Source organism: Gallus gallus, chromosome 6 (genome assembly GCF_016699485.2).
Source record: "Gallus gallus isolate bGalGal1 chromosome 6, bGalGal1.mat.broiler.GRCg7b, whole genome shotgun sequence".
Taxonomy (NCBI): Eukaryota; Metazoa; Chordata; class Aves; order Galliformes; family Phasianidae; genus Gallus; species Gallus gallus.
This window is the reverse complement of record NC_052537.1, coordinates 23,226,308-23,249,412: the sequence shown is the minus strand read 5'-3', so window position 1 is coordinate 23,249,412 and position 23,105 is coordinate 23,226,308. Positions and strand designations below refer to the sequence as shown.

The 23,105-nt window shown below is 40.9% G+C and overlaps 1 protein-coding gene across 21 annotated transcripts in view; it reads left to right on the top strand.

Annotated features, from left to right (window-relative positions):
• LCOR (ligand dependent nuclear receptor corepressor) overlaps positions 1-23,105 on the top strand; it is a 73,320-nt gene that overhangs the window by 33,166 nt on the left and 17,049 nt on the right. For 10 of the 21 annotated variants that reach the window (XM_025151753.3, XM_025151752.3, XM_025151755.3 and 7 more), the window contains 3 exons: positions 2,721-2,853; positions 7,239-7,526; positions 10,237-10,330. In XM_025151753.3, coding sequence (XP_025007521.2) covers positions 2,721-2,853; positions 7,239-7,526; positions 10,237-10,330 — 515 coding nt within the window. Of the gene's footprint in view, positions 1-2,720; positions 2,854-7,238; positions 7,527-10,236; positions 10,331-13,077; positions 22,483-23,105 lie in introns of those variants that run through there. The other 11 variants (XM_046943097.1, XM_046943098.1, XM_046943095.1 and 8 more) reach the window with 5 other exon arrangements.

The window sequence follows — 23,105 nt, the reverse complement described above, 5'->3', positions numbered from 1 at the left end:
CAGACCGACACTTGTATTATCAATCAGAAGTGACAAATAACTGAAAGGTGACAGCAGTGTAAAAGCAGTAAACTATTTGGGGGGATATACGAGGAGAGGCATGTCTTAATGCTGGGAGAGGGAATTCTTCTCTTGCCAGGTAGAGTGATGCTGCAGGTTCAGGGAGGGGATGCTGATGATGCTCTGGGCCACGATTCCCATGTGAAGAGAAGCACAAAGAGAACAGAATGGGGGTTATAAATAGGGAGAAATAACAGTTTAACCCCTGGGATATTTCTAACCAATGCCGATTGGTTAATTAGCATTAATCATTTATTAACAAAAATGCTCAAAGATGCACACAATGAAGAAAAACTTCTGGAAGTTGGCGTTGAATGATAATCACAATCAAATATTTACTATGAAAACTTGCAGCTCCCCCTGAGGAATTAACTGGCTGCAAAGACTGCTGGAATAATTTTTACGGGAAGTGATAAGAAAAGAAAAAAAATGCAGTAAGCTGAGATCTTTCTGGTAAACTGTCTCATGTGGTCAGTACAGGGAGTGCTTGGCCAGTGTGGTACTTGCCGTGTGATGTCTCAGCTGTGAAAGATGCTGGGAACATGAGCAACGCCTTATGCTGGATGAAGGTTGTCTGGATTTTAAGCTTCCTCCAGAGTTACAGTTTATTGGATCAGGCTGAAGGGGTGATGTTTCCTTTAATTCTGTATTCTGTTTGTCCTTTCTTCCAATTCAGTGGCTTGTGGGACTTTAGCTGGAGGATGCTAATCAACTTAGGTTGATCTCTTCTAGCCGGATCTCTGTGCATCAGATTGCAGAGATTCCTTTTAAGTAAAGCTTAAAAGTTTGTCTTTAAATGTACTCACGTTTGTGTATTGCCTAGGTTAGTTCTGCTGTGAGTTAATATCTCCTTTAATGACTCCTTTGACACAAACCAGTGGGTTGATGGGTTTGTACCTATCCTCATAACCTGGAAGGGTAGCAGAGCTTGGCTGAGGGTGGCAGTCATTAACAGGGACAGATCCTGCCTGAAACTTCAGCAGACACGGAAACACCGTTTTGAGAAAGAAAATGGAAGTGTGTTTTGAGTCCCACCTAGAAGATAACTCCTACAGAAATATTGGGTTTACTTTCCACCTATGTTTTCACTGTGAAGTCCTGTACTGACACCTCGTATTTTAAGTATCAGAGAAGTGTAAGTGTGTGCTCAGCCTGTTTATACAAAGCCTGGAGCCTCAGCACTGCTGCTACGGGCGTTCCTGGCATGGAAGTAAACGCTCGTGCTCCACTTCCCAGCCTTCTAAGGGCTAGCTCAGAAGTGCTGGCCTTTCCTATGGGAGCAAGCCTGGGTTCTCTCTGGTACAGAAAAGAAGAGGAGACTCAGTCTCTTTGTGAGAGCTTTAACTCTGCACAACTACACCTTCCCAGCAAGCATGCTGTTAAGCTCATCTCTCACCTCAGTCATTGCGTACTTGTCTGTTAGTTTGGCACAAACTTCTGCTTTCTTTGTAGCCTGAGATGGGTATTCCCTTTACTCTTTTGACAGAGAACTTTTGGAAGCTGGTAAAGGACAAATCTTATGGTAAAAGCCCATGCTGTACAGGCCAGAGTCCACAGCATTCATATGATTACCCTTTGCACGTAGTTCATGTGACTGCTGCGTTCGTTAATTTACTATAGGCTGGTTATGTAACCTCCTTTCATTAAGCCTCTTGGAGCAGAGACTTACAAAATTAAAAATGACTTCTTGTTTTCATTTATTGTGAATTATAAGTGAATTGCCAGCTCTCTCCTCCTTCCCTTTTAGTCCCATTAGAACATAAGCCCGAAATCAATTTGTACGTTAGAGGCCAGAAGCTGGCTATAGCCAAGGTATTATGGTAACTGATACTATGTAAAGGTTAACAAAACAAAACACTCCCTCAACCCAAAGAGAGGTTGTGTATGCATTCCTTCAGTAGGTAAATACAGGTAACTTCAATATTGCTTAAAATGAAAGTGGGAGGAAAGGGCCCCGAAAGGGATTATTCTCCTGCGCCAGAGCAAGGCATTAAAATGAAAGAGGAGAGAGGAGGGTGGGTGGGGAAATCCAGGCACTTGTATTTGGTATGTTTGTAACCTTGTCTTCCAGTTTCTCTTTAATTATCCTAATTAAAACACTGGTTCTGAAATATTCTGCAGATAACTTCCAGTTGTACAAGAAAATGAACTTTAACTCATTGTGGGTATTGTAAACTGGGAACTTGCATTTATTTCACTGAAAAGTCTCTGCTGCTGAGCCTCTTGACAGAGGACCTTGTTTGTTGCTGGTGCTTGGCCATTTATTGCTCAGTTCACATGAACGCTGTGTAAATGAAGGTGAATTTTCTCTGTATTTTGCCCTCAGTGTGTTTTTCTTGTAGAACCAAACTTCAAAGCCAAAGAACAAGTGTTAGATATGCAATTTGCAGCCAAACGTAGTAAAATACAGAAATCTTCCTTCTGGTGGGCTGTTATTTGCCATAACGTTATCAAATCTTCCAGTCTTCTGCTGCATTTACAACAAGAAAACAGGACAAAGTACAATGTTCTGGAGCAGTCAGAAATTCAAGTTTTGATTTCAATAGATACAACTCTGTGCTGAGTATCTAACAAAGCTTTGGATTTAGTAAAATATGTAATGCCTAAGGAACTTTGTTTTGGAGTCAGGAAGATCTTATAACTATTAAATATCTTTGCAGGAGCACTTAGTCAGTCTGGATGAGCCAGCCTCGGAAGCTGGACAAGAAGCTCTGCTTAGACAAGAGCAAGCAAAAATCATTCGTTTTGAAAGGCAAGCGGAAGAGTTCCTCAATGCAGTCTTTTACAGAAAAGGTTGGTTTTAATGCGGGGGGGAAATGATATCTCTTGCTGGTCTTTTTTGCATGTGATGCAGGTGTCAAAGATTGGATGTTCAAGTTGTCACTGTATGGTCAGTGTTTTTCGGTTGCAGTCTTTATATGTATTTATCAAGAGTGAAAATTAAATCTCCAACAACGTAGCAGCACAACAGCATGGTCTTGAGAGAGAGGAAGGGAGCATAAGAGCTGTAACCCCAGAGTAAAACTCTCCATGAGAACACAGGTGTTCTTACAGTTATTATTCAGCTCTTATCCAGCAGAACTGCTGCTCTGAAGCCAGTGTTTAGGTGAGTGAGTTACAAAGAGGGACAGTGGTGCTGGTAGGTGGGGTATGTATATATTTTTCTTTCTAAAATTCATTTATTGGTGGGAGCCATAGTAATTTTTTAAGAAGTCAGCAGTCTTCTCACTATGGTCTGTGGTGATTTCCACCACCACCTGCCCCAGCAATCCACAATCCAAAATATAGTTGGAATAGTGTGAAGGTGTTCATATGGAAAATTCAAAAAGTGAGCAACAGAAGAACTGGAAAATCAGTACTGTACAATATGCAGAAAGCAGTAATGTTACTTCAGCGTTAGAAAGTCCTGTAGATGTGTTCTGGAGAGTTACATCAATTAAAGTGCACTGTTCAGAAGGCATGGAACTCACTTCTCTGTTTTCTGTCAGCCTGAGAAATGGGAATCCAGAGGTTGCTTCCAAGTGCCTCCTGAGTGGAAGTACGTTGTACTTATCAGTCTAACCCATGTGTGAGAAAATCTGCCAAATCAGTAATTCCAACCTGTCTGCTGGGGGACAATGCAAGGCTTCAGTTTGGCAAATGAGAAATTGCTGTAGCCAGTCTTCAGCCCATCCTCACAGCGACCAAAATATTTAAAGGTGTTTTAAGCAGATAACAGTATTTTAGCCTTTCTTTTATGACTCCGATGAATAAATACAAACTATATAGTATGATGAATTGCATAAAGTAGAGCGTGTAGGATGGTCGGAGGGATAGTTACTTGCATATTACTACCAATAGTTCAGATAATGCTTTTATTCCAAGTCTGCCTTTTTAGTGGCTTTTTTCTTTTAAAGATTATTTTAAATTTATCCCTTCTCTCTTTAAATCCAGAACTGATTTAAGATAATAAAAAATATAGAGAATGTCTATTTTTTTTTCTATTCCAGTTTTCTGGTGGAGATGGAGGCTGTGAAGAAGTGCCTTTTCAGCACTTCCAAATGTTTTGTTAGTTATCTCATACCTTTGCTTTTACAAAAAGCTTAGCTTTCTGCGTGATCTGTGCACATACTTCACAAGAAACACATATTTCCCTAATCGTGGGAAAATTGTTTAATGCTCTCTGTGGTCTGGTACACAGAATGAGAACAATGAAATCATTTCAGATTCAAAAAAGAATTTCTCGAAGATTCTTAGTTAATGTGTTCTTGGTTTCCCTTCTCCAGCAGAACTGAGCTTGGTGCGAGAGTAGTAAGGGAGGGGAAGGAGCCTGGCAGGAGCTCAGTTCTGAGTCCTTAATGCATTGTTGTCAAGCTTGGCTGTATTTAGATTGCTTAAAAGGTTATTCTAACTCATGCCATTGACATGAGATCCCCAAGCACCCTCTTACCACAGAGGACACAAAGAATGGTAGAATTCTGATGCTCCTAGTTGCTCAGAGGTGCTTGGCTCTCCTGGCTTCATGCCAGTAATTAGTTCTTTTTTATTTTCATCCCGACTGCCAGTAACGTATGAGACTGCTGTTTTGTAGTCAGTGTAGATCAGGGAAAATGCAGGTGTTCTGTGAACAGATGCCTGTTGCATGTCAAGGACATGAATTCGTGTGCTTAACATACAAAGATAATGAGCAGTATCAGCAAACTTTCAGAACAGGCTGCCCATTAACATTAGCTACTTCCTCTCTGCTTTGTGCCCATGGCACTCTGACCTAGTAATGCTTCTATCAAATGTTCATAATTCCAGTGAAAGCAGAGTGGTAGTATTTAGTTCTCCATTATCTTTATGCTGTGATGCGATAGGACTTTCTTTCGATGGTTTAATGAAATTATACTTCTTTTTTTTTGGTTGATGTTTCCCTCTTGAGATTTCTGTGTAGGTAAAATACACAAAGGCTATTGAGGATTTAAAGCTGGGTTGTGCTAATTCAGATAACGTACAGTAGATAAACTGATTGTCTGTATTTATCATCTCTGAAAATCTCTATGCCTTAAGTTAAAATTTCTTTCAAATAAATGAGACACTTGAAATCAACATGAACATGTGGTTGATTTCCAGTGATGCTGTAGAAGCACCAACAAATACTTTGTGCTCACTTTTGAACAATTTTTATCCATGGCATTTAAAAATCAGGCTTTGTGTTAAGCAAAAAGCCTTTAATGTGCTAGGTAACTGCCCTTCTGCTTGCAAGTTAGAGTCCTGAATTGGTGAGTTGATCTTGGGCAGCTCTCAGTAGTTGCTTTTTGCTGCTGCTTTGAATTTGCAGGTTAGAAAGATGCATCCCTGTGAGCATATTCAGCATTTTCTCTATGAATTTGGAAGCACATTAGCTGCGAGCTTTATTGGCTTGTACATATGTGAATGTATGTGCACAGTAAGGGCATGGTTCTTCAGTAAATGTAATCTGTATAGATCTCAGCATTCATTTCAGCCCAACATGTATACACTGCAAGCACATGTGATCAGGCTGTCAAGTTGTGCTCTTCTGGGCTTCCACAGAGCTTCTCACATGTCCTCTAACAGGTCATAATAGAGAGCTTAGAAAATGGAAGACATGTCATACTTACTGGAAGAAGTTTCCACACTTCTTCCCTGTTACAGCTCATGTCCTTGTGGGTCCTTTAGAAAGAGAGTGAGAATGTAAATGTACATAAATAAGTTTGGCTCATCTCTTGGTGACTTCTTAAAACTTTGCTGTGTCGTGTGCTTAGCAACAATAAAATACTCATAGACTTCACAATAAAATGATTCACTGTTTACATAAACATCCCAGAAATTTAAAACTACTGTACCACTGTAAGATTATACACGATGACTGTATAAGATCTTAAACTTGAAAACTGTACTTAGCAGGAAGGAATTTTGGCTCAATAACTACTTAAATCTCAGTGTGGTTTTCCATCAAGAAACATGGTAGCTGCTTATCACTGCTCTTAGGTTTATGGGCAGCTCCACCCTCAGTCCTTCATGTCACTCATCCTTAACAGATACTCTACAGCTGGTTGTTGGATTGATGTATGTTTGTGAAAAATGGTAGTAAAAGGCAAATTAACACTGAAATGTCCCACAGATGATTTTGCTAATGTTTCTGATAGCTCCATCTTGATAGATTGCCTTTCAACCTAGGCAATCAAAAGAAATAAGTAAGCACTCTCCTATTGTTCCTTTCTGAGTGCAAACTTTGGATTTATCTGGTCTTCCAGCACACGACTTGCTCTCCAGAAATAGAAAATCAAATCTTATGAGCCATTTCAGGAACTGTTTTTTAACAAACAATGACAACAGCAAAAGAAGCAGCACCCTGATTTGTCCAAAGAAAACAAGCAGTGCTTAAGAGGAAGTGACAGGACTTAGCACCTGTGACACAGGAGCTATGGTTTTGCTTTGGCGTAATGAATTGCTACTGGTCTCAAATAGTGATTTGCATTATTATCTTTGTGTTGCTCATATACATAAATATCTTCTGTATTTTACACTGTTTTATGGGGGGGGGAAAAGGAAAAAAAGGAATTTCTAACTGTTCCATTTCATGTTCTTACATGAAAATGAAATGGAATTACTTTTCATTTGGCACCTCTTGGTTTTTGGGAAAGTTCTTTGGGTAACATCTCGTGCTGCACCGTAACATGGGAGTAGATAAAATGAGATGGAAGACACATTTGATCTTCAAGTTATTTTGAAGAATCAAAACTATAGGGCTTTATTTCCCAGTAATTTTATAGGGGACTGCTGCAACTCTGCTCTCCCCCCACCCCTTTCTATAGCTGCAGGTAAGTTACTCAATTCTTCCACTGAATAATCTGTTCAATTTTTCATAATGAACTTCATTACTTGATGCTTTTCTTTGTGGTTCCAGCTCTCCTTTCCATTTCCACACCTTTTAAAGGTCTGGTTGGATATACTTGAAAACAGAAGATGACATTGCATATTTTTTTCTGGGAAACTGATGCTTTGGGAAGTTTGTACCAGAATGTACTGATCTGATTCTTGTTCAGATATTCAAAGAGTAAAGTACTTATTCTATAGAAACGCTTTTATCTTTGGCTTGCTTTTTGTTTTCTTTTTAAAATAAACAATGACTTAATATGAAAGCTGTTTTACTTAAAGTGCTTCCTTAAAAAAAAAATCTCTAATGTTTCCAGACAGTCCTAGGGTCTCTGACCCCAATATTCCCCTAGTGGCCCGTGAGATCATGCAGCGAATGATCCGACAGTTTGCTGCTGAATATACCTCAAAAAATAGCTCTACTCAGGACTCCAGCCAGCCCAATAGCACAAAGAACCAAAGCCTGCTGAAAGCATCTCTGGTCGCCTCCTCTCCCACGGCTGCAACTGCTCAGAACCCTGTGCTCAGCAAACTTCTCATGGCTGACCAAGACTCACCTCTGGACCTTACTGTCAGAAAGTCTCAGTCAGAACCTAGTGAACAAGGTAGGACTCTTACCAGTCTCTTGTGTCCTGTGGCAATCCACTCCTGGCATTCTTGTTATAACAAAACGATTGCAAGTTTGCACCGTTACATACAACGTGAAGTGGAAAAGCGGTAGATGTCGTCATGGTAAAAGACTGGCTAGCTAGATATGGCTGGGAGAGAAGATAATTCTTAAAAGGAGGTAGGCTCCCAGACAGGAATGATTCTTCTGAAGAAGGGCAAAGGGGGTGGATGTGCTCTGACCTCTGGGGACAATTGTGCTGCTGGGAGCTGCGCGAAATAGCCTGCTCAGTGGGCTGCAAGCTTGCTGATAAGGTGCTGCGGTCATGAAAACCTTCCTGAAGATCAGTGCAGAATCCAACTGAAGGACTGCTTGGATTTATTTTCTTAATGATCACCATGTGAAAGTAGTCAAATTTGGTGAGAAATTGCTTTGTGACGGCTGGCTCGTACATTTGGAGAAAGTCTTTTTTTTTTTTTTCACCTTAAAAATAGACTTGTTCAGCAAAGCACAGATTGAGTGACTTGTAACAGTGTTGCAGAGCTTGTTTTAAGGTGAAAACCTTGCTTTCCATAAAAAAAAATGTTTTTAACAAGCAAATTCTGCAAGTGATTTTAGTGAAGTGGAAGATTTATTTATTTTTTCTGAAAATCTGGATTAGAGGTTATCATAACTGCATTTTACTGAGCGGATTGGCATTGGCCTCTTTTCCCTTCTTTAGAAATGTTTAAGAGTGTCTCAAATAATTCTACTAAATACAATGTAGACTGTCCAAATGAACAACAAATGAATGCCAACAACAGAATAAACCACCAAAACCCTGTAGCTGGCTGGTACCTAGCTGTAAATATTTCTTCATCTTCTCTCTCTGTATACAGATACCCTGTATCTGTGAGAAGGTTAGTTTTTATGTCCAACCACCTTCAGATTGGACGTCTGGACGTGTCAGTTACAAAATTGCAGTGAAAGGTTATATGGTATTTTTTCTAACTGAGGAGCTGTGCCTTCAGTTGATGGGCATTTATTTCTAGCTAACGTTATTGGAAAGCAAATGTAATTCACTCATGCCTTTTTTTGCATATATGTTTATAAATATTGAACTGTTCTGATCTTGAAGCTTTTCCCTGAAAGGGAGGAGAGAATTGGTTCTGCTTCTGTGTTTGTTTTTTTTTTTTAATTAGAGGTTAAGAGGAAGGTATGTACGTGAACTGCTCTTTAGCGGTGAAAAAGCTTGGAGATGATTTATTATGTTTTGTTGCTTGTTGATATACACATGTTCTAATTCAATAACTTCTAAAGTGATCTGTTTGCTGACGTAGCTCTTTTTCCCAATTTACCTAATTGGGAAGGGGTCTTGCCAAACTTTCTAAGGAGAGATTTAAGAGGCTGTCACAGACTGCTGGGGGAGCTTTTTGGTGTATTCCCATCCCAGAGGGCCGAGAGGAAGAAGCGTGAGCTCTGTGAGCTCAGGGCGTGGGGCTGCTCCTGCTTGCCCTCAAGAGCCCTTCTGATGGAGGAGTGGGGATGGAGCCCCTGCCTGCACTCTGCTGTTGGTGTGTCCCCTTGAAGAGAAGGTGCTGCTCCGTCCCTCGCTGTGTCCTGTGGCTGGGTGCCACAGCACTCGGAGTGAAGGCTGAGCTCTCTGCTTGCTTAGGTTTGGGTAGCGAGGTGTTCCCAAATGCAGTGGGTGGAACAGCTTTCTGTAAGTTAGCTTTGTTTCACTGCTTTTCTTGTGTTTTTTTTCCTCCATATGTCAAATGAGAACTTGAAGCAATCTGAAAGCCATCTTAGATTGTTCTTGTGTTTGAAGGTACTTGAGTTAGTGAGCAGGTAGCTCTGAAACATCTCTTGTTTGCTTTGCCAGCAGCTTTCATTTATCTTTGCCTTGTAAATTCCATGTTCCAGAGTTTCCAGGAATTTCAGATGGCTGTACTGCTTCTAAGGCAATGTTGCCCTTATTAAATTGACCAGAGTTTCAGGTTGTTTGAGTGCAATGGGAACAAGGCTTTTCTAGCATGAAGCAGTCCCTTTGCTGTTGCCTAGAAATGCAGAGTTTGTGTAAGGGCTGACAGAGGAGTGCGGGTGAGCACAGGGAAGTGCCATTAGTGTGTGTCCAAGGGATAATGGGAGAAGCAGCCTAGCAGGAAAAACAGCTATATAGGTGGGAGAGGAGAGGGGGTAAAGTGACACAGTAAAGGGGAAAAGCAACAGCGGTGCCATCAGGGACCCATCAGGGACATGAAAGAAAGGATGAAGCTAGTTGTTGGGGGAGGAGTCCAGTGCTGTGTGTGTGCTCCTTTGAAAGTGAGCTTCCCATGTTGAATTCCTACATTAATCCAAACCTATGCAGGAAAATTAAAAACAATATCTCTCTCTCTATATATATATACACAACACTGATTTAAAACCTCCAACACGTAATTTGTAATGTCTCATGCCTTAGACTGTGTTGCATCCTGAACCATCATTTGTAGGCAGTCAATTGTTTTCTGGCTCTTGTAACAGACGCCAAATTTTGTTGTGACTTCTGAGGACTATGGTGGTTACTTGTAAGCCAAATTATGACCAAATCCAAGCCTCGAGTCACTGAAAAAATAAAAGATGTTATGTGCTGAACATGACATTAGCCCAAAGAAGTGGCTTTGTCAAGTGTCAGCATGGCTGATTCTGTTTCTTCAAACACTGAAGTGGTTCTATCATCTCTACAGACGGTGTGCTTGATTTGTCCACTAAGAAGAGTCCTTGTGCCGGCAGCACCTCTCTGAGTCATTCTCCAGGATGCTCCAGTACTCCAGGAAATGGGTAAGAGAAAGCAACTTACAGTGACGTTTTATGACTGTGTTTTTAACTAGAAATGTATATTTACCACTTGTCAAAACTAACTTATTTTTGGTGTTAACCCTCTGGAGTAATGTGTCTTTCAACGTGCCTTTTGGTAAATACCTCCATCCCACCTGCCAAATAAGAGTGGTTGCAAACTGAGACAGGTTTACCTGCGGTGAAGAGCTCTGCTGTCTGTTATTTAGGCCAGTTCAGTACTTAGCCAAAAGTCTTTACAGTGCCTGCTTCTTGGATTCAGTGGAGAGGCAAGATCAGTTAGATGTCTGAAGACTAACTTTTTTTTTTTTTAATGCTTTGCAGCGTGACTTAGATTTCGTTTCATTTATATGGAAGTTAACTAACAATGAAGCTTATTTTACCAGTAGCAATAATTTGGGTGATGAACTAGAGTGATTTGATTCAAATCACTGCATGTTCTGCGTTTCTATTTCCTTGCACAAACCACAACCTTAAAAAAATATTATAATAGTAATAATAATAAATAGAGAAGTTGGGTGGCAGGGAAGTCTTGTTGTTCAGAAAACTCAAAGTATGGGTTTTTTGCATTTGCAATTGCACTGAATGATTTTTTTCTAAGGAAATACAAAATGCATGATGTGCTATTCCTGCCTTAGTTCAAGATGTAAAAGAATGTTATCAGTAGTTACTTCTACATTTCATGTTTCTAATGGTTGCTTTTGCATACACTTAGGAATCCTTTCTTATAGTTAGGTTTGAGTTAATTGTGCTGGAGACATTGTTTGGGAGTAAGAGGGGTTTTGGGTGTTGATAGGAAAATTTTGTTTGGAAGCTACTGTGAGCTGCGAGTTTCATTAGTGAAGTACAGAAACAGAATGTGATTCAAACTACTGTTTAATTGCTGGATTTGGAAAACTTGAATTTTTAAACTAACAACCCACTGCCAGTACCAACCTCATGTACTGCTAACAACTGGTATAACTGTTGCATTTCTTTGGGGAAAAACACTGCTGTCTGAGATTTTCTCCCTTCAAGATTACGTTTTCCATTTAATATTTCTAGTAATAAAATACTGCAGTCCTTGTTTAACAGGACTTTTTTCTATGCTTTTACGCAAATCTTTAGCATAATCCTTCCCCACCTTTTCAGAATTGAATCATCTCCAGCTTTGTTTTCTTAGTGGAATCTGTCTGGAATCTGTCAGGACAGCAAGTTCTTTTTTCCCCCATGTGTGTGCCTGAAGTAAGTGCTGAAGTCCAACACAGGGAGGGGTGGCAGGGGCAGCATCTGGCTGTCCTGGTTGGCTCTGTGGGTCAAGAGAGGGTGCTCAGTACTGGCACTCGTAGTCACTTGTACAGGTGTGTGTTAGATGATGGCTTAGTCTGTTTAGCGTCAAGGAAATCAGATGTGACCTTCTGTTATAGTTAGCTGTCAGTATGACCTTTCTTTAGGTGTAGAAATACAAGCGCGCATTCTGATGCTTAATACATGCCGTAGAAGAGATGGAGGATATGCACTAAGTTCTCTGGAATAGCAAACTTATTTGTCTGGATTTTGTTCTGAATTCATGCTGACTCCTGATACTCACTTCAGCTATGACCTATCACATCCTGGAGAGAAGCTAGCAGCATATATGTTAAGCACTGTGTATGTTAAATGCCAGGTCCTTTCAGTGGATGCCTCTGCTCTGAAGATTTTTTTTTTTCTGATCTTAATGTGATGTTAAAAACAATGATGTAGCTTTTCAGTAGCATTTATCTTATAGTTAAATAACACTGATTTATCTAGAGGGCTTCGCACCAGCAAAGTCTCCCTGAGCGTTATAACACTCGTAGTCTCTCTGAATGGGTATATCAAACTCGGGAAGGTTTGGAGGTGGGTTGTGAAACTAATTTCTGGCTGGTGGGACTTAGTTACTACGAAGAGGCTGAGCAAGCAGTAGTAGTACTTTGTGTCAGAGAAAACACTTGCGACAAAAGGCAAATGGTAAAAGTACATGCTTTTTTTTTTTCCTGCTATTAACTTTTGGTCTGGACTAATGCGTATAGTTTGAATTTGGGATATTTTTTCTTAGCCATGTTAAGCTCTGTGTCAAATGAGATTCAGGCCCATGTATATATGCAACTAGTTGTTAAAAGGGCAACTTGGTAAGTCTAGTGTTCTTCTTTGTGATCTGCAGTATCCTGGCTTTCATATTCGGTGCTAAGCATGTTTTTATCCTGAGCAGCATTTCTTCAATGTGATGTAAGCAAACGTCATCCAAGGTTTCCTCCTACTCGTAGATACTGCAGGTGGCAGTCATATTTGCATGTTGAATATGTTGCATTTCTGGCTTACTCTTTTATTACTGTACTTGTTTAGTGGTAACGTCACACCAGTAACACAGTTCTGTATAGATCCATGGCGATTGACTCCTACTTTGTAATTAAGGTGCTATTTTCAGACGCTTGCGCGAAGTCTTTTCTACTCCGAGAATTTGTGAACCCAACCAGAGACCAGCCAACAGGTTTCATTTTTCTTTGCCCAAAAAGCTTCTCTTTTTTTGTGAACAAGTTTTAAAACTGACTGATGCTGAGACTTAATAAAAAAAAATTAACAAATTAAAATAAAAAACAAAATTTAGAGAAAAATAAATAACGCAAAAAGTGATGTTACCCAAGCAAGGCCTTCTAATAAAGGAGTGGCCCCCTCACCCATCCCTCCCTACCTGTGCAAGTCCTGCTCACATCAGTTTCCTTCCATCCAATTAGGCGACCTGGGAGACCCAGCCAGCACCATCCAGAGGGACTACAGAGTGGTGATGGGGTACCTCCAAGAAGCTTGCAGGATGGAACCAGGGAAGGTTATGGCCACTCTACATCTCTTAAAGTACCGCTGGCTCGATCACTCCAGATTAGTGAAGAACTGCTGAGCAGAAACCAGTTTTCTACAGCTGCCAGCCATGGGCCATCTGGACTACAGAATCATGGACAGCACTTAATATTATCCAGGGAGGCTTCTTGGGCAAAACCACACTACGAATTCAATTTCAGCCGCATGAAATTCAGGGGAAATGGTGCACTCAGCAACATCAGTGACCTTCCTTTTCTTACAGAAAACTCTGCCTTTCAAAAAATGGCACTTCAAACTAAACAGGATGGGAAAAAGGACGTGAGCCATTCGTCTCCTGTGGATTTAAAGATACCACAAGTTCGAGGCATGGACCTTTCTTGGGAGTCCCGCTCTGGTGACCAGTTCAGCTATAGCTCTTTGGTAATGGGTTCACAAACGGAGAGCGCGCTTAGCAAAAAGTTAAGGGCTATCCTTCCAAAACAAAACAGAAGAAGTTTGCTGGATGCTGGACCAGATTCCTGGGGCTCAGATGCTGAGCAGTCTACCTCTGGACAGCCATATCCCACCTCAGATCAAGAGGGAGATCCTGGCTCCAAGCAACCTAGGAAGAAAAGAGGGAGATACAGACAGTACAACAGCGAGATACTGGAGGAAGCAATCTCCGTGGTGATGAGCGGGAAAATGAGTGTTTCCAAAGCTCAGAGTATTTATGGGATCCCCCACAGTACACTGGAGTACAAAGTTAAAGAGAGGCTGGGCACTTTGAAAAACCCTCCAAAGAAAAAAATGAAATTAATGAGGTCGGAGGGGCAGGATGTTTCAGTAAAGATTGAATTAGATCCCCAGGGAGAAGCAGCACAAAGTGCAAATGAATTGAAAGATGAGTAGGGATGTTGTAGAGTGCCAATTACTTTGCAAACTGGGTGAGCACTACTGCATAGTTCAACCACCATTGAGCACACCTCATTCTCCCATTTACTGCAATGCTCTTTTCTTTGCAGTTCAGCATAGACTTGTGTGGACACAAGTGAAAGGCGTGCTCTGAATGTCACATTTGTAAATTTTTTTCTAGCCTGATACGGCGCAGACTCCCTCCTCCACCTGCCCACTATCCCTTTTTTCCTTTCTTTTCTTTATTTTTTTCCTTTTTTGCCTTCTGCATGTTTCTCTGTAATAGAGAGTTGAGTTACCTCATAAAGAATGCAGATCTGTGGAAGTGGACATCTTGCCTGTACAGCCCACCTCAACTCCCGCTGTTGGATGTTTTTCATATCGGTCTCTATAGAAATAAGTCCACTTTGTTAAACTGGTAGTCTCTTAAAACCAGGCTTCTTGAATGAGAATCAGACTGTCGTTCTTCAAAATGTTTCAGAAATCTTTTTCCCCTTCCTTTTCTTTGATCCAGTTGATTGAAAGATTTAAGCAAAATCAAGTTATGTAGGAAAGGCACCTCTCTTGAACTTGGAGATTTGCTTTTTCGGTGGCTAATCAATTGGGTCTAATTAGGCTCTCTGCTATTTTCTTTCTAAATTCAACATTCTTACCATTCACTGTCTGCTTAGTGCTCACCCGGAGGGGAGGGGAGGGAAAACTTACAAACACTACCTTCAGAATTTGTCAGTGAAATATTTGTAACACTACCTTCGCTGTAATTTTGTTAGATATTTTTGAAGGGTGATATTTGACTCACCTGCTTGAGGATGTAGCCTTATCTCACGGAAGACAAGCTTCTCATGGCCAGGAGCAGTCAGGGTACACTAAATGATGTATTAGGGTATGCCTCATTATAACAGAATTAAGGTTCTTTGTGACCTTCATGCTTTCTACAGACTTGATTCTGAGTTTACTAAACTACGTGGTTCCAACAACTAGTTTAAATGACTCTAATCTGGGGATGGGGGGGGGGATATGTGTAACAAACTACTGTGATCTTGTGCAAAAAGAAAAAAAAAAAAAAGCCCACTAAACAGTGATCTCAAACGTTACAACCTCAGTAGTCTGCCCAAATATCCACATTAGTGAAGGAGCTTGTTAATGTTCAGGGAAGAAGTAAAACACTGGTAGCCTGACCTGGCTCAGGCTCTGTATCATATCTAGCTGTAATACTGTCAGGGTCGAACACTCAGCGAATGGGTGTTTCCTTTTTAAATATTACAGTTGCCAGTAGCAGGAAATAATCTAAGTCCTGCTTTTTTTGTGTTGTTTTTATTTAACCTGTTTTGATAGTGGTTTAGCACATGCTGGAATAAGCATTTAAACACCGTAAAAGCACTCCGTAAACCACAGATCCTTTTTTTGTTTGTTTGTTTGTTTTCCAATGCTAACGATACCTTTATCGTTACGTGGAGATCCAGGATAAGTTTTGTACAGAACTTTTCTCTTTGATACTTTCTGCGGGAGTGGTCAGTAACCTGGTGGAGCTTACTGGACTTTCCACAACGTGACCAAATCAGAATTGCTGGTTCTTCAGGTAGAAACAATTTGGTCTTAATCCGTGCAAAAGGTAGATAGAATTACCGCTTGTTTTCCCCACTTGCACAACCAAAAGAAGCATCGGAGTTTTTGTGTGAGAGCATTAAGTGACGTCAGTGATTGGAAATGGTTTCTACAAGTTCATGGGAGGATGGCCTTAGGTAGCACTAGGGATGCTGAATGACCTCGGGAACAGTCGGTTCTGTTAGCCTCTCCCCCTCCCCAGCGACTTCGGATTTTCAAAGGTTAGGCACACCATTGCTGTCGTTCTGAATATGCACTGCTCGTTCTCGAAGCGGGCCGGGCGCTTGGCCCCAGCTACCCTTTGTTTTTGTTTACTTACTACGTTTTAGGCCTCAAAACCTTGGTTCCCCGTAGCTCTCTAGTTGTAGTGCGGCATTTCAGGCAGGTTGAGCTCAGTAGCAGTATGTGAACTCTGCAATACGCTCCAGTTTAGCTGAGGATCGCAATAAGGTGCGGTTACACGTGTGGTTTCATCTGCTGTAGGAAGTTTGCTGCAAGCTTAGAAGAAGAAGTAACGCAGTTTTACTGTTCAGAGAGGTTTAACCTTTTGCAGTTGTCTTTATTTAAGCAACATGAGTTGAGTTTTATAAAAACTTGTCACTGTAGTGTATGTGGAGTGCTCATTTTACTAACCTAAATATTTTGTATGTGTATGTTGAAGTGGGTGACAATCGTGCAGCAGAAGAATGGTGTGCCTACCCTTTAATGCTGCAGTTTTAAAAGAGAATTTGTCTTGTCATTTCAGACTGTAGGCTAAGAATTGTAAATAGATAGTGAGAAGTCGAGTACTCTTTATTTGCTTTGGTTAGAAAGTGGATATTAAAAAACAGAAAAACAAACCAAACGCGTAACTTTCTCAGTTTAAATGTCCTGAGACCTGAAGATTGTAGTACTCACGTCTGCAAAGCTTTTAAACACAACACTTGATCTGTGATAACTTGATATTCAGGTAACCTTTCTTTTTCGAGAAGCTTTTGAACAACCGTATTTCCTCCAAAGGTCTCTGTTGAAAAAGGAAAAAAAAGAAAGAAGTGTAGATTATTTTTTAAGCACTAATTGCATTACGTCGGTAACTGCAATATAAAATAGCCATTATTGTTTTGTGAAGCATGGTTGAGATTAGTTAGTGGTCCCTTTTTAAAATTTCATGAGCCTCTCAAAAAAATAAAAACAGATTTAAAAAAAAAAAAAAGCTGCTGAATATTCAAAAGATATATATTTTACCTTATTGTAGGTTTTGTAAATTTAGTCTGTAATATTCAGGTGCACCTTTTAATGTTAACGTTCTGTTTCAAAGTCCCACCCGATGCATTTTCTCTGAGGTGATTCATCACGTGAGACTGGGATCACTCCGAGTGCTGCAGTGATCACGAATATTTCCTTTCCTTTCTCACTACGGATTTTTTACAGGCGCTTTCAGTGTAGCTAACTAGTAGTAAATGGGATCATTTTAAATATATGATTGGGATTAATGTTTGTCCATTAGCATGCTTGATTTTCTGCTGACCAGCAGTTTGCATGGCCAAAATCCCCGGTTGACCATATTTTGGTGTGGGAAGGTGTGGTTCGCTGCTGTCTTTGTAGCAAGAGCCTCGTTTCTCATGTTATTTCTGCTAAGTGGATGCTTATGTTACTTGGATCACTTGGACAGGAGCTAAGGTTTAGAATCTTCCTCCTGCTGCTCTTTGAGATCGCATTGGCGTGTAACGTAGACAAACCGCGGCCCTGTAGAAGTGGAGGCGTCGTTAGGAGGAGGCCTTTCGGGTGCTTTTTGTCACTAGTTGTCTCTTACTCCCGAGATCGTCCAGCCGGTGTAGTGATTGGACTTACCAGTATTGTTGTGTACTACGTTGATGTTGCTGAAGAAGCCTGGCAGCGAGAAACTGTGAATAATATTTGTGGCAGTCTCTGAAAACTAGTTTTTCAGTCCAAGTATCATGAAGGAGAATCCCTCTCCCCTACCCCCATCCTAGAAAAGTAATTTTATATTTTGTGTGTATAAAGTTTTAAGACTCAAGTTTCATATTGTACTGAAGTTTAGGTGTCGCTTGGTAAATCTTTGCTGCAGCATATAATTGAAGATGAGTAAGGCTTAGTGTGGTAGGGGTCCTGGTGTGGAGTTAATTATCGTACAGTTCTGGTGAGAAAGCCCAACATGTATGAAATGTGTCTTTTTTTTTTTTTTTTTAATTTTATTTGGACTTGTAAGATGTAAAAGTGCTTTTTTAGAACTCTGACCTATTACAAACTATTACCTCACTTTCAGCCAGCTGGATCCTCATTCCACAGTGTTGTAGGCATTATTGTGGCTGTAATGCTTGAGTACAGCTATAGAGTTGAACGTTTCCAGTTGGGTATCGTAGGGACGCGTATCTGGACTTGCTTTTTTATTTCCATCAGAAGGCTTTTTGATTTTTCCCAGTCATTTGCTAATGTTTTTTTAAAGGCTCGAGATGGTTTCCTTGAGGATTTCTCATTTCTTCCTGCTAAGTGGGGATAAATATGGAGAAGTAGCTACACGAGTGGTGCACGTACGCCTTTGCTTTCCCCTCTTTGCAGATCTCCTAATCTGATGCTTGTATGACCAACCCTATTGCTAGACTTAAGATTGAGCTCTGAATTCTCACTGACACCGGAAAACAAATGCTGTTAACAAATGCAGGTGTACAGATGAGGTGGTGCCTCTAGTAAGGGAACACGTTCAAGCAATTCTTGTACCATCCTTTTTGTGGAGCTTTCTGGTGTTCAAGGATATTCCCAAACATGAGAGGCAGCTGCAGCTGTGTTTAGACCGGTTGGGAACAGTCAAGGAACGCTCTGTGCTTTGTCTTGTGGCAGGCCGATATTGGAGTCTGAGTATTTCTTTCTGAGGACCCAAGGGTACACTGCCTTCCCCCACAAATTCACAGGAACCAGCAACGTGATTCAGAGGCTTTAGGGCTGAGTAAGCTTTGTATAGGTTGGAACAACTTTTTAGTTCTGATTGAATTGCTTTTTATATCATCTGCAATAAGTGTTATACAGGCAAAACTGGAATTATCGTGTTTCTTTTCAGTTTACTTTGGATTAATGCTCTTAAGATGTCCTTGAGTCTTAGCAGGAGAACACAGTGTCCAAGGAGTGAAGGGAACACTGCGCTGTTCCCTTGTTGCCGCGCTGGTTTTGAGAAACATCTTGTAATGTAAAGAGCTTTTCTTCAGCAAAGACAAAATCTTAACTCTTCAGTGTAAGAATGCATACACCTATTGCAGTCCAAACTCTTACGAAGGCAAATTTATTGATCTGTACTGGAAACTCTATCACAATATTTTAAATATCTTCAATTCTCTGCCAAATGTTAGAGGTAGGATGGGAAGGCTGTTTCTCTCATTCTCAGGAGGATCAGAAACTTCTAGGTTTTCCCCACAAATGTTTCAGAAACAAATGTGGTTCAGTCTTTGTCAATATCGCTCGGCACCAGTAGATGATGTTGGCTAATACTGCTTTTAAAAGCTGTACCTAAAAGAACGTGTTTTGAGAGTGATTTTGGTACTATCGAGGTTTCTGCTCGATCTTGAGTTGTGTGGAAAACTCAGTGATTAGAACCTTCAGAAACTTGAAAATCCGCACTGCTAGTTCTGTTGGATGTAGCAAATACAGTAATCACCACAGTTACTCATTTTTAATTATCCAGTGTATAAACATGATGTGCCGTGATGATCACTAAGCAGAGAGAGATTGTAGACTCAGAATGATCCGTAGATGCACTCCACATATACAAGATAAAAACTGCAAGTAGCTACAGTGTTCCAGCATCCATCTCTCTCCTGGTCTTGGTTTGACCGGGCCAAGTCTCTATAGCGATATTACAGCAGCAGTTTCACATCCTCTCAAATTTTGCCCTATATTCAGGTATTGTCACGGAAACTTTACTATTAGGGAGCTGTACCTAATCCTGACAAGGGTCTCTTACCCAGTTGCAAAGTTTCCCTGGGCTAGGTGCTGGAAGGCTGGGTTTTCTTCAGCCTGTCCCAGGATGTTTTGTTCACTTTCTTCAAAAGTAAGCATTCCCTCACCCCCGCCCCCATGTTGGTCTCTACTTCATCGGTAAGTATGACCTAGAAGTGCTCAAAAAGCTAATTCTACCTGATGGATCAGGGATCAGGGGACAGACTTCATTCTGACTGGAGCAGGAAAAGTTAACGTCAAAGTAATTTCTGTAGTCATTACCTAATACGGTCTCAGTGTATGTTCCTACTCAGAAATAATGAAGGCACTACTACAGTGACTAATACAGGTTATCAACTACTTGGTGCTACACTTCTCAAATATTTTTGCAGATGATATTTTTTACTCCTGCGTGAAAGCATGTAAACTGTACTGTCACTGTAAAAAGCACTTGTCTGACCTATTCTAAAGTACCAGAAAAGGGATAAATAACTGCAGCACTTTTTCTGTTACAATGCCAGTCTTAATTAAATCTGGTCTTCAGGTTATGAGAAATCATAAACGTACAATCCAGGATCGTGAACAGCTTTTCAGGTCAGATCACAAGTTCTCTTGGGATACTAATCTGTCTTTTAAGGAAAGGAAGGAGGAGATGTTCAGAAGTTCAGGCAGGGGATGCACGCATGCCTGATGTTTGTAAGCGATCATTTCAATAGGCCGTTTCAGGGCTTGGCATTTGGAATCTGGGATGATGGGTAGGGAAAGGGAAGTTTCCCAAACCGAGAAATCATTTTGGACCATTATTTAATGTTCAGTTTGAAAAATATATCACAAGAAAAATGGGTAGGGATTCTTTCTCCCTTATGCCTTCAGGGAATGAGTAGTATTTAGAATCTCTGGCTGAAATTCAAGCCTTTTTACCATGTAAATTTTTAATATAAACTCATTGACATGCTTTTTACATCTGAGGACTGAAAATGAATCTTAATGTTTAAGTTGTGGAACGGTATATTTCTTAAATGAAGGGGGAACATTAAAGAAAACTAGATTAGAATACCAGCATTAGTGAGCTTAAGGAATTTTAGTATGTAATAGCAAAGTAGAGCAAAGTATTTGATTAAAAAAAAAAAAATCTTGAATTGCTAGTCTGTAACTAGGTGCATTCTAATTTAGCAGGTGAATATTCTTTACTTATCGATATATGATGGGCTTTTTGCAAATAGAAACCTTTATCTGAGTCCCACGTGTTGCTTGTACTGATGGGATCTATGCTTACAGCAGCTTACTGCTGCTTTAAAATGTATAAAATATGTTTTGAGTGTTTGCTCATAACTCTTTCTAACCTCCACTTGTTAAATTGTCAGACATTGGTATTTTATCAGTCCGCAATGTAAGTGAAACTAATGTTCTTAGGAATCCAACTTGTACACACACTGTTTAAAAACCCTCAGGGACAGTTTACACACTATCCTCACTCAATTCAGGTACTTGTACTCTCTTCTTAAACCTAGCAGTGACTTGTATTTTGTTTTGCTTTTCTTTTGACGTGCTGATAGCACATCCTTGATGAATGTCAACTTAAAACTCAGTTCAGGTATCCAGGTATAACTCAGCCAAACGGATTTTAAAGCTGCATATTTACTCTCCAGCACACAGTGCCTCAGACACTTATAGTGGCATTCTGTATATTCAGTTATTACTACTGAGCAGATCGCGTGGGGGTTCCTGGTATGTATTGTAAGAAATTCCTATGTATATTATATAATATGTATTATATTATATACATATATAGTATATATGTTATCTTAAACTTATATATTTTAAAATGCCACTACTAGCCAGCGCAGCTAAAAAAGAAATACATTCCCGGCCGCCTCCGTGCCCTGCAGGGGCGGCTCCTTAACGTGGCTCTTGCTTCTCTCTCACCATAACTACTTCTAACCTCAAGCACGGGTCCTTGGCTGTCTGACCTCTACACTCTAGTTATGCAATGTCCTTAGAGAATTCTGTGCACTGGCCACTGTGATGGAAACCAATGGGCCGGGAGTGCTTTGAGTTTATGAGTAATTGTTCTGCCAAAGTTTGGTGTTCGTATGACAGGCGTGTAAACCCGTCGCATAATGGGCAGAGGTCTGCAGTGTGGGTCGCTGCCCGGCTGCGGGGCCGCCCGCGGGGAGCTGCGACCTCAGCACGCCGTGCGCTGCTCCGCTCTCGCAGTCATCTGCTGGCGGCCGCGAGTCGGCAGCGCCTCTGCTTTATTATTCGACGCTTTACAGCCCTAAAGTCTTCTCTTTCTATTTATGTAACCCATAGTCTTTGAAGAGTATGGAAAATGGCATTTCTCTCTGACCTCTAGAAGTTCAAGTGTCATGGGAAAAAAACAGGAACCCCCCCCTTTACTCTTATGGACCTCATTTCAATATACTGTTTACAGTTTGACGGAATTGTATAATTTAATATTTCTCTTGTACTGTAGTTTATATTTATTTACAGATTTTTTTTGTACCGTGTGATTTGAATTTTTTGTTCCTTGCTATGATCAATGTTTTATGTAGTAGAGCACTTATGATCACAAATTAAGGTTTTCGGTTTGATTGCACTACGTTAATTTTTTTAATGCAGTTCTGATTTTTTGACTGGACTAAATAAGCTGTGTCTTAATGTATGTGATAAGTACTTTTAAATTTTTATTTCACGTGCTCCATTTATTTTTTTGCATTGTATGTCAAAGCGCTGATTCTCTTGTTGTGCATGTGTAAGATTTAATGGCTCCATTGTATTATTTGACCATGTCATTTTGGAAACACATTCCCAGCTGTAACGTTGTGTATGGTAGTTTTCACTGGATGCTAGACTTTTCAAAACCACTATTCTTCTAATAAATTTTGTTGTGAAAAGCTTCCAGGGGTTCCAATTCTGTTCCTTAGCGTGCTTTCTAAGCGCCCGCGCTGCCAACCCAAGGTGTTGAAACGTGAGCGATGCGCCTAAAGAGAGCCGGGGGAGGAAGGGAAAATGGCAGGTGAAGCCCAGGCTGGGAGTCCACGCTCCTTTTGTTTCGTGTTCCTAATTAGGGTTGGTGATGGCGCTGCTCCGGCAGCCGGGCGGGGAGCGCTGATGTAAGCTGATGTGCGGCTCCTGTGCTCTGATCTGCTCTTCCCGACTGGTCACCTTAATTTCTTTCACGGTAAATAATTCATTTGGTGAAGAGTGAACGGTCTCTCACGAGAGAGAGAGGAAAAAAGAAAGTAGCCTTCTCCGTTGAGCACTTAGCAGTGAGGCAAGGTGGAAACCGCAGTAGTCAGAGCCTGCCTGGGAATCCTTGCTGCCGCCGGTGTGGTTCCGTTGGGCTCGCTCGTGGTCTCCCAAGCGCAGGGTGTTCTGCAGGGATGTCAGCGTGCCCTTGGAGCATCGCCTCCCTGCCAGGGCAGCTCGGTGCTGCTGTCCTGCCTGGTTTGCGGGGCCGTGGAGCAGCGATGCCACAGCGCACTGCTGCCTGCCGTGCACGGGTTGCTTTCCCCCAGCC